General features: G+C 43.6%; 1 protein-coding gene across 1 annotated transcript in view; it reads left to right on the top strand.

Annotated features, from left to right (window-relative positions):
* Nucleotides 1-12,084, top strand: part of LOC124620038 (formin-like protein 14) — a 64,890-nt gene that overhangs the window by 33,337 nt on the left and 19,469 nt on the right. The window contains exon 5 of the mRNA XM_047146704.1: nucleotides 11,231-11,389. Within this exon, the coding sequence (XP_047002660.1) occupies nucleotides 11,231-11,389 (159 nt within the window). The remainder of the gene's footprint in view (nucleotides 1-11,230; nucleotides 11,390-12,084) is intronic.

Genomic DNA, 12,084 nt, shown 5'->3' with positions numbered 1-12,084 from the left:
CTTTCGCCGATGCCCTCTTCATTACATTTAATTTGGCTCCTTTATCCAAAAATCTAATGCGGATGAAAGTTCTCTTTCTTACACACAAATCAATGATTCCCTTTTAGATTTCGGGAAATCTTGGTTGTAATAGTGCTGCTAATGATTCCATCACTCTTTTGCAACGTGAAATATTTGCTCCATGAAAATAGGCAAAAATAAATTCGAAATCTTATATTGTAATAAACCACTCTGGTGATGGAGAAGTAAGCCGACGTTACGAAAGCACACTTATCCAGTCTTGTTTCGCTGTTAATTTTGCATCGAATGTCATTTTGCAGTTGTAATTCCTAATGAACTGTCGATGCTTTTCCACTTGAACGCGATGTATCCTGCCAAGTATTTTAAGGCATTGCGACGTCTTCACTGGAGCTCGCTTAATCACCAAGATCGCAACCACCAAACAAATCATCATATAAAATACTGTGATGTTATGTGTCAAATACTTTGTTGCACAACTCGCTAGAAATAAAGTTCTGGAACTCTCACACTACTTCTGCAGAATTTTGGTCTCTGTCCTCTGCAATGGAAGCATCAAGGGACAAAGGTATATTAGGCGCATTATTAGTCAGTATTAGTGGACGTATTCTATTTTTCACTTCAAAGGGCGTGGTATATTGTAAAAACCACCAAGATCACGAATTTTAGAAAAGAAATTTTCGAGACAATCTTGATTCAACCTGACAATCACGATGTATGTTGCCCCAGCATTTTTCACATCTGTAAAAATGTCCAAAAAGTGAATTTATTGATGTAGAAAATCCTTTTTGAAATGGGAGAACCTATTTCTTTTCCCTACTCGCATATTCGAGGAAATTTCGAAAACCCTCTTCAGGAAATTTTCTTGACTTCTGAGGTTTAAACCATAAACACTTCTAAGAGGTACTTTCTGACCTAAGGTGTACCTCGAGTTTAACACATCGAAAACGTTGTATGTCATTTCGTTTGAAACTTCCTTCACGACCTTTATGGAGGACATACCTCACAGCTTGTGCAGTGCGACGTGGAAATAGCTGTGCAGCCAATCTGACGTTTTGATGTATACGTCCTCTCACATTCAAGTCACCTTCCTAAGTGTGATAGGTGATCGAAAGATCACTTGTCTTGTACTGCAGAAGATCTTCTATTACAGTTTTGTAAATATGGTACCATCACGCAAGGTGATTCTGTCGTCAATAAAGTAATTTCTTAATAATTTTAGCAAATGCTGTACATTGTAAAAAAAAATCTTCCTTGTCCACAGGGTTCGAAAAATTCATCTTACTTGTGGATTCATCGGGTTGTTTCCACAATACTGAATTTTTCGCTCCCATATCGCATGTAACTGCAACAGCGCGAATGCCAACTCCTTCAAGTTCGACCGGCAAACGCGCGGAAATCCGGGATTCAATCACCTGCGCTCTACAATTGAGCCAAAGCTACACAAGTTCAGAGATACCACTCTCACTGCCGTAAGTCGACTATTCCACAGATGTCACACACGACTATTTCGCTCTCGTAACATGAAATTTCCATTCATTCTTAAATTATCTGCAAAATAAATGTCCAGTTCATTTATATATTCCACCTTCCAATTTCCACAACATTATGTGGCACATCACCTGGAAACCTTTAAAACACCAGAGTTCGTCTAGACCAGCGTGTCTGCATTCTCTGAGAGATGTTTACTTCCAGAAGTATAAAGAAAAAGAGAGATAGAGAGATCTTACACAATATACTGGGTCCATGCCATAAAATGGGATCTACGAACAGAGATAAAAACAAGAAATTTAGTCTAAAACAGAAAAAAATATGGAGACACTAAACTGATGCAGAGTTCGCTTTTATGGCTGAACGCAGGACTCCAAATGAATGAAAGACGTGATCAACATTTTTTACTCGAAACCAAAAACAAGAATGCTGTGGTACAAATATCAAAAAATATCTGGAAGAAAAGGATATAGGAGCAGAAGACACATGCAATCAGAACACCGTCAGGACAACTGTAGTAACTTTTGGGACCTTTCAAGACAGTTGAACGACTGGTGCCAAGTGGTGTGACGAAGGTCTTGCTAGATGCAGTGTATTAGTGAAAAACATCCGGCTTGAAAAAGAAAATGGAAGGATAACACTTATCACAATTGTTGTAAGCTTATTGTGGTCCCTAGATGGCCAAATAACGAAATAAACAAGTAAGTAAATAAATGAACAAATAATATAAACAACTTCCTGGCAGATTAAAACTGTGTGCCCGACCGAGCCTCGAACTCTTTCAGGAGTGCTAGTTCTGCAAGGTTCGCAGGAGAGCTTCTGTAAAGTTTGGAAGGTAGGAGACGAGGTACTGGCAGAAGTAAAGCTGTGAGTACCGGGCGTGAGTCGTGCTTCGGTAGCTCAGTTGGTAGAGCACTTGCCCGCGAAAGCCAAAGGTCCCGAGTTCGAGTCTCGGTCGGGCACACAGTTTTAATCTGCCAGGAAGTTTCATATCAGCGCACACTCCGCTGCAGAGTGAAAAATCTCATTCTGGGAATATAAACAACCTTTGACATGGACGACATTCAGCAACCGTATTTAAGGATAAAATCAGAAAACGTTGCACAAATTTTAATGCACTGACCTGATTTTGATTCCAAATAATATTATCTTCATTATAATAAATTACAGTTACTCTTTTGTAATAATTTTCTTCTTATGTCTTGTATTTCTTGTCCGCATCCATTGCCTTTCGATGTCTGCATGTCTCTGTTCTTCAGAGTATCAAGGTGCTACCATTATTTACACTGATTGCTCTAAATCCATGGATGAGATGGGATATGTTGTTACAACTCATGCTGGTCAGGAGCAACATTTGATGCCAGGAACGTTTCATGTATTTACAGTGAAGCTGATAGTCAAAGACAGAGCACAAAGTTTTAATAAACAGACGCCTCTCGACGGTGTATTTGTAGTGACTCAAAAAGTACTCCAGGCCACTGATCGATGTTGCTCTTATCATCCTGTGATATCTGCTATTCATGACCTTCTCTCTGACCTTAGTCATACTATCTGTTCAGTAGTCATTCTCTGTGTCTGATTTCGTGTGGGTATTGTACCAAATGAAATGGTCGACCATTTCGCAAAAGAAACGATTACTTGCCCAACACTCGCTTCGACCAGCCAAATTCCGAATTTGTAGGTGCAATTACGACCTCTCCTCACTCATAGATGGAATGACATCTGCTGGGGTACTGTCCACTCCAATAAATCCTGCACTGTCTAACAACACTACCACAACAAAGGTCAAAAATTAATTATGATTGTACTGTTGCTCACGCTACTAAATATTGCATTTTCAGGCAACAAAAAAGTTATATTATGTGGCAGGTGTTATATTATGTGGCAGGTGTTATATTATGTGGCACGTGTCATTAGAGCACACTTAATAAAGTCATTTCTTGAAATAATGGATAATCTAGCCACTCATCTATTCATGTTTCCCACGCTGCTCTCGTTGTGAACTCATGGCTCAATCGTCGAAAATATAGGTAGTGATAATTCCAAGCTCGGATGCAAAGAGGCCTAGGTGTTATTCTGCGATATTCAAAAGTTTTATAGATGTGTTTCATCAACCATTCTTGAAGATTAAACTTTTGCAAGTTAGGACAATGGTGATGTAAAAAAGTAATCAGCACTCCGAATTTAAGTTACACTTCTTTTTTATTACTTTTGTTGCAATATCACGTAACTCGTTCCAAAACATCACTTCACAATATAAAACACACCTGAAAATATCTTCCTCACTGTTAAAGTTCACATTTCATAAACTGACTACAATTTGCGTCTTTTTAACATGACGACCAAAACTTGACTCTCTAATAACCGCTTAAACGCCCAAAAATCAGAGTTACAAGTATGTCAAAGATCGTAGTGACAAAAGAAAGAATACACATAAGAATAATATCATTGCAATATAAAAATATCGATGTATCGAAGTACCTCTACATTATTGAAATCAAATCTGAATGTTGTCACAGAAATCTGTTAACTATTTTACAGAAACACAGTAGGATATTGCTGGCATCGAGAGGTTGAGGTGAGGTGCTGTAATGGTTACGTAATTCAAGTACCATTACAACTGCCATGGAGTCTAGTGCTGCATGCCGCTTCTCCTTCTATTCACCGAGCGAGGTGGCGCAGTGGTTAGCACACTGGACTCGCATTCGGGAGGACGGCGGTTCAATCCCGTCTCCGGCCATCCTGATTTAGGTTTTCCGTGATTTCCCTAAATCGCTTCAGGCAAATGCCGGGATGGTTCCTTTGAAAGGGCACGGCCGATTTCCTTCCCCATCCTTCCCTCACCCGAGCTTGCGCTCCGTCTCTAATGACCTCGTTGTCGACGGGACGTTAAACACTAATATCCTCCTCCTCCTCTATTCCTCACAGAAGGAATCCCATCTCTTATATCGCATTCACATCTCTCATACCAGATTAACCCATGGCGTGGAGGGTAAAAATCGTAGAGGGAGACCAGGAGATGAATACACTACGCAGATTCAGAAGGATGTAGGTTGCAGTAGGTACTGGGAGAAACTTGCACAGGATAGAGTAACATGGAGAGTGCTGCATCAAACCAGTCTCTGGACTGCAGACCACAGCAACAACAACAACGAGCCAACCTAATGTTGTGGTTGTGGGGCCTTACAGACAGCAGCTCACACCCTGCTGGAATGCTCCCTCCTTCTGGCTCCCCATGTTAAGTGAGGTCTTCCAGATTCTTTGCCTCTAATATTGCTGAACGACAAAAGGACACTGGAAGTCGTTCTCGGTTTTCTCCCTGAAAATTGTTTTTATTCTCAGATATAATATCTTAAACTGCATTTGAAGCAGGTGCAAAGTGGCTGGGGATGGTGCACCTCTTGTCACATGCTGGGTTTGAAAAGCACTTGACACTGCTTCGTTCATCAGCTGTCTTCGTCATCTCTCTTTTCTTCTCGTTGAATTGCACCCTATTTTCTATTTTAGGGGTGGCCTTGCGATGCATGCTGTTCGCCTCTTAGACTACAAAGGATCGGAGGTGGGACAGCAATGGTAGGGGCTGCTCCTGCCGCATACAGAGCCCTTGGGGAAACTTGCCTGGCTCCACCCACTTGCTGACCTGATTATTTCTGTCACCTCGTTTTATTATTATCTGCCCAACTGTAGTTCAATACTTTGAGCCTTCACCTGACTAGAAACGATTATTTACTCTGTAACTGTCTTCACTCTTAGTCAGGTTGGCAGCAGGTGTATGTGGCCGGGGGTTCTCTCTACACAGATGAGCCCTGGGAGAACCTTCCTCTGCTCTGTCACACATAATTTTACTTCTCCTTAAATCATTTCTCAGCTCTGGCATCAATATTGCTTTCAGCGCCTCAGTTTTATCGCTCTTACATACTTTCATAATCTGATCAATTTTCTGATGGACATCAATGATTGAAGAAGAGAAATTTGTTAACATCGAGTATAGATTTAAGTGTCAGGAAGTCGTTTCTGAAAGTATTTGTATGGAGTGTAGCCATGTATCGAGTGAAACATGGACGATAAATAGTTTAGACAAGAAGAGAATAGAGGCTTTCGAAATGTGGTGCTACAGAAGAATGCTGAAGATTAGATGGGTAGATCACATAACTAATGAGGAGGTATTGAATAGAATTGGGGAGAAGAGGAGTTTGTGGCACAACTTGACTAGAAGAAGGGATCGGTCGGTAGGACATGTTCTGAGGCATCAAGGGATCACCAATTTGGTGCTGGAGGGCAGCGTGGAGGGTAAAAATCGTAGAGGGAGACCAAGAGATGAATACACTAAGCAGATTCAGAAGGATGTAGGCTGCAGTAGGTACTGGGAGATGAAGTAGCTTGCACAGGATAGAGTAGCATGGAGAGCTGCATCAAACCAGTCTCAGGACTGAAGACAACAACAACAACGACAGCAACAACAACAATGACTGCAGATTGGTACCTCTTGAACATGGGACTGATATCACTGTTTAGTCCCTTAACCTCCAAACAACCAACAACTGAAACTGGGCTTCATCAGATCTTGCTGTACGCCACCACTGGTCACTGATCACAGGCCCATACCAGTCATTGCATTCTGTGTCAAGATGTCAACATAAGAATTCCGACATCCACTTGTGAGTCAGCAGATATCTAAGTTACAGTACAGCTCTGCAAAGGTAACAGGACATCCGGTCACCGAACTTTTGCAGTGCTCCAGTGCAGTGGTTTACACATGTGGAACCACTGTCTCTGCCACACTGAATATCTACTCTAGACACTGTTGACCTTGCAAAGCCGTATCTTGTGTAATTTTAGATACGCTGTGAGCTATGCATCTTGAAGCAGTAATCATCCAACATTAAAATTCTGTAAAATCATGATGTGCTGCCATATTTATTAACACTTGTTTGTAACAGATTACTCAGAGACTGTATCTACGCCTGTGCCATACACCACATCCAGCAGCAACATTTCAGCGTCATACACAGCACGTTTCAAGTGGAAAAACCCTTCCTGTGACTTTTGGCCATTCCATTTAGAGCAGTATGAAAACACAACACCTGTCTTTCACGTGTGTTTGCATAACTAATCTGCAATGTGGTTGGCTGCTGATGTCTAGAAGTGATGCATGCACAAAAGTATTTGCACTCACGAATTCTAATGACAGTCAGTTTAAAGTATCTCACTGAATTATGTTCAACTCCACATTTACCGATACTGTAACTGTCATAGCACAGCCAGTTCTTACCTCATTCACACTTGCACAGATATAGAAAGTGCACTTATCACTATAAAATGGTTGAAATGGCTCTGAGCACTATGGGACTTAACATCTGAGGTCATCAGTCCCCTAGAACGTAGAACTACTTAAGCCTAACTAACTTAAGGACATCACACACATCCATGCCCGAGGCAGGATTCGAACCTGCGACCTTAGCGGTCGCGCGGTTCAAGACTGAAGCTCCTAGAACCGCTCGCGCTCGGCCATTTCACTATAATATATAGACTTTTTTTTTTTTTTTTTTTTTTGATGCGTTGTCACAAATGAATTGGGCTCCAAACAAGTGATAAATGACCGCTTATCTTTTGTTATAGATTTTCTTTGATGTGGCTGTGGATTAGAGCGTGAAACGTCCCCTTAGAAAAATTTATGAATTACTGTGCTGATAAATCTCTTACATTATTTGATTTTCAAACAGCTGAGCAAAACTGAACGTACTCAGACATTTCTCTCTTTACTTATTCTCATCAACACCAAACTGACAAACAATATTTTTAGTGCAACGCAATCTGACTTTCAAAAATCCCTACAAAAGAATGGCCCTGACTAACAATAACCTATACCTTTCATGAATCACTTACCTCACAAAAATCTTCGTTACTCGAACTACTGCAATATAGCGAGCGCCAATAGTGCCAGCTAAATGAAAGATTCTAACTGCTGAAGGCACTAACTACTGATAGGCATAGTTAGCAAATGAAAGATTTTGATAGAGAACAAACAATGTATTTACCTTAATAGTGTTCAAAAGTCATTATATATATATATATATATATATATATATATATATATATATATATATATATATAATTTCATGACTCCAGTCTTACAAATTTCCTTTTTGCTGATGATGGACACACGTCCAGATCATTCGCTCTCAAAACTCCGCCATCTCTCTCCCCACATCCACCACTGCTGGCGGCTCACCTCCAACCGCGCGACACTACGCGCTGTTCACATCCAACTGCCCAACAATACAATAGCGAATGTTCCAACAATGCCAACCAGCCACAGACTGCACACAGCACAGCCAGTGATTTTCATATAGAGGGCTACGTGGCGTTACCAGCATAAAAACCTAAACAGCCTACTTACAAGCGTAGGTACATTCATATGACAGACAGAACCAGTCTTTGTGTTGAAATATAATGTGGTCAGAAATACAGCACGAAGCACTTTCTCATAACCCTGTTGTTCACTAGTAGCTCATCATCGTAGCACTGTTCAAAGACAAAGTTCACAAACATATGGAAGGACTTCCAACTAACTTGAAGAGTCTAACTGATTCTCTCTAACCGTGTTGTAGCCAGACACGGTGCTCTTCTTGCTGCTCTCTGAGGACTAGACGTTGACTGGAATGTAGCCCGGCACAGAACTGGTCTCGTGTCGGTGCTTCAGTCCGTTTCGAGACAGGCTGCCGATGGCGACGCAGAGAACTTCGGTGGACGTGTCTCACTACTTCCGTCTAATCGGTGTGGCCAGCGACGCTCCAATAGCGAGCAGCGTCCTTGTGATGTCGATAGCAGGAACCGGCGGGACTCCTGTTGGCTACACCACACTTTCACTGATGAACACTGATGTAAAAGCAGACATCTAGTGTAGTGAAAAGTGTTAAACATTTTTGGCAACGCAACACTCGTCCGTTAATATTCCTAGTCCCCAACCCCAAAGCTCACAAATGACTGATTAACAATCATTATCCATACTGGAATGAGATTTTCACTCTGCAGCGGAGTGTGCGCTGATATGAAACTTCCTGGCAGATTAAAACTGTGTGCCCGACCGAGACTCGAAGTCGGGACCTTTGGCTTTCGCGGGCAAGTGCTCTACCGTCTGAGCTACCGAAGCACGACTCACGCCCGGTACTCACAGCTTTACTTCTGCCAGTATCTCGTCTCCTACCTTCCAAACTTTACAGAAGTTCGCAGGAGAGCTTCCAAACTTTACAGAAGTTCGCAGGAGAGCTTCTGTAAAGTTTGGAAGGTAGGAGACGAGATACTGGCAGAAGTAAAGCTGTGAGTACCGGGCGTGAGTCGTGCTTCCGTAGCTCAGATGGTAGAGCACTTGCCCGCCAAAGGCAAAGGTCCCGAGTTCGAGTCTCGGTCAGGCACACAGTTTTAATCTGCCAGGAAGTTTCATTCTCCACACTCTTTCAAGAGGCAACTATCGATGGCAACATCAGTATGTCAAGTACTCTTTGGGAGACTGTCAAGTGTGTCACAGTCAGGGGCGGATCCAGGATCTCGGTCAGGGGGGGGGCCAATTTTTTGGTACCTGCCTTCCAAAAAATTAATTCCAAATAAAAGCATTAATACTCTATATACGCGCGCGCACACACACACACACACACACACACACACACACACACACGTATATATATATATTTTAAATGGAACCACGTTAGTTTTGTTAGCACATCTGAACATATGAACAAATACGTAATCAGTGCCGTTTGTTGCATTGTAAAATGTTAATTACATACGGAGATATTATAACCTGAAGTTGACGCTTGAAACCTCCGACGTTCAGTTGCGTGTTGTAACAAACACGGGCCACGGTCGGCGAGCAGCATCTGCAGGGACATGTTAACGATGACGACCGTGTTTACGAGTGTGGCTGTAGTGCACTGTTGTGGTTTGGTCTAGCTGACGCAGTGTCCGCATGTAGCACTTGCTGCTATTGTTATTCTGCATTCGTCTCCGCACGCAGACCAACTGTAGTACACCGTGTTACCAGACGTCTGTGATAGTGTAGTGTTGTAGGAACTGTGACCATGGTGTATTCGAACTCTGAAAAGGCGGAGATGATACTCATCTATGGCGAGTGTCGACGAAATGGAGCTGAAGCCTGCAGGGAGTATGCAGAACGGTACCCGGTCAGAGAGCATCCAACGTGCCGCACATTGCAAAACATCTACCGCCAACTGTATGCAACAGGTATGGTCGTAGCACGCAAACGGGTCCGTAACAGGCCCGTCACAGGAGAAGCGGGGGCAGTTGGTGTGTTAGCTGCTGTTGCCATGAACCCACACATGAGTACACGGGACATTGCGAGAGCCGGTGGACTGAGTCAAAGTAGTGTCATGCGCATACTGCATCGTCACCGCGTTCACCCGTTTCATGTGTCGCTACATCAGCAATTACATGGTGATGACTTTAATCATCGAGTGCAATTCTGTCAATGGGCATTAACAGAGAATGCGTTGCAGTTCTACCTGTTTACCGATGAAGCGGGTTTCACAAACCACGGGGCAGTGAAACTACGGAACATGCATTACTGGTCCGTGGACAAACCTCGCTGGCTCAGACAGGTAGAGCGACAGCGACCGTGGACTGTAAATGTATGGTGCGGAATCATTGGCGACCACCTCATTGGTCCTCACTTCATTGCAGGGGCCCAAACAGCTGCAACATACATCGCGTTTCTACAGAATGATCTGCCAACGTTGCTCGAAAATGCCCCACTGGAAACGCGTCGACGTATATGGTATCTGCATGATGGTGCACCTGCACATTCCGCAGTTAACACTAGGCTGATCCTTGACAGGATGTTCGACGGGCGTTTCATAGGACGTGGAGGACGCATAAATTGGCCAGCCCGTTCTCCTGATCTTACACCTCTGGACTTCTTTCTGTGGGGTACGTTAAAGGAGAATGTGTACCGTGATGCGCCTACAACCCCAGAGGATATGAAACAACGTATTGTGGCAGCCTGCGGCGACATTACACCAGATGTACTGCGGCGTGTACGACATTCATTACGCCAGAGATTGCAATTGTGTGCAGCAAATGATGGCCACCACATTGAACATCTATTGGCCTGACATGTCGGGACACACTCTATTCCACTCCGTAACTGGAAACGGAAACCACGTGTGTACGTGTACCTCACCCCTCATGGTAAGGTACATGTGCGTCAGTGAAAAAGACCAATAAAAAGGTGTTAGCATGTGGACGTAACGCGCTGTTTCAGTCTCTTCTGTACCTAAGGTCCATCACCGATCCCTTTGGATCCCTGCGTAATTCGGTGCTTTCCGATACACACGATCGAACAGCGGAGAAGTGGTACTCAAGCGTCAACTTTAGGTTACAATATCTCCGGATGTAATTAACATTTTACAATGCAACAAACGGCACTGATTACGTATTTGTTTATATGTTTAGATGTGCTAACAAAACTAACGGGGTTCCATTTTAAAAAACGTACGTTTGTGTTAAAAAACATACTTCCGTGCATTTTTGTATGGTTTGTATTAACCAGTTACACTAGCCCCTGGTCACAGTACAGTGTACGGACTTTGTTGAAGTCATGTGTGTCATGTGTGTACTGACTGCTTAGAGAGACTGTGTGTGTGTGTGTGTGTGTGTGTGTGTGTCAGTCAGAATGCTAGCTCACGCTGTTCCCGCTTCCCGGCAGCCACCAGAACGCCGTGGTTCGCACAGTGGCCGCGCGGCTGCTGGCGGCGCTGACGGCGCGCCTGGGCGCAGACCGTGTGCTGTCGGCGCCCCGCGACCTCCGCAGCCGCCTGCTGGTCACCGGCTCCTCGCTGCTGACCGAGGGCAGTCTGGACACCAGGTACGTCACGCGTGCGCGACGACAGCGACCTCGTGTCACTCTCCGAGGAAGCTATCTGCAAAGTTTACAGTACGTCATACAGTTACGAACGAGATGAAAACACCGACCCCTGCTTCTCACTGCTGGACAATGGTTTCGTCCATTTGTTTTCACCACAGTGCTCGCTTCACGTGTTACGATGCTCGACTACAGTATTCTGCGCAGAGTAACAGAGAGGTCGGAATTTAACTGCATTATACATGGGTATCCAGCTGAGCTCAGATACTTCCTGAACTGGTTAAGACACCTTAATCCTGTTTTCGCCCAAATACACTACTGGCTATTAAAATTGCTACACCATGAACATGACGTGCTACAGACGCGAAATTTAACCGAGAGGAAGAAGATGCTGTGATATGCAAATGACTAGCTTGTCAGAGCGTTCACACAAGGTTGGCGCCGGTGGCGAAACCTACAACGTGCTGACATGAGGAAAGTTTCCTACCGATTTCTCATACACAAACAGCAGTTGACCGGCGTTGCCTGGTGAAACGTTGTTGCGATGCCTCGTGTAAGAAGGAGAAATGCATACCATGACGTTTCCGACTTTGATAAAGGTCGGATTGTAGCCTATCGCGATTGCGGTTTATCGTACCGTGACATTGCTGCTCGCGTTGGTCGATATCCAATGACTGTTAGCAGAATATGGAATCGGT

The sequence above is a fragment of the Schistocerca americana genome, chromosome 6 (genome assembly GCF_021461395.2).
Source record: "Schistocerca americana isolate TAMUIC-IGC-003095 chromosome 6, iqSchAmer2.1, whole genome shotgun sequence".
Lineage (NCBI taxonomy): Eukaryota > Metazoa > Arthropoda > Insecta > Orthoptera > Acrididae > Schistocerca > Schistocerca americana.
Note: the sequence above shows the minus strand (reverse complement) of the source record. Positions and strands in the feature narration are given on the sequence as shown.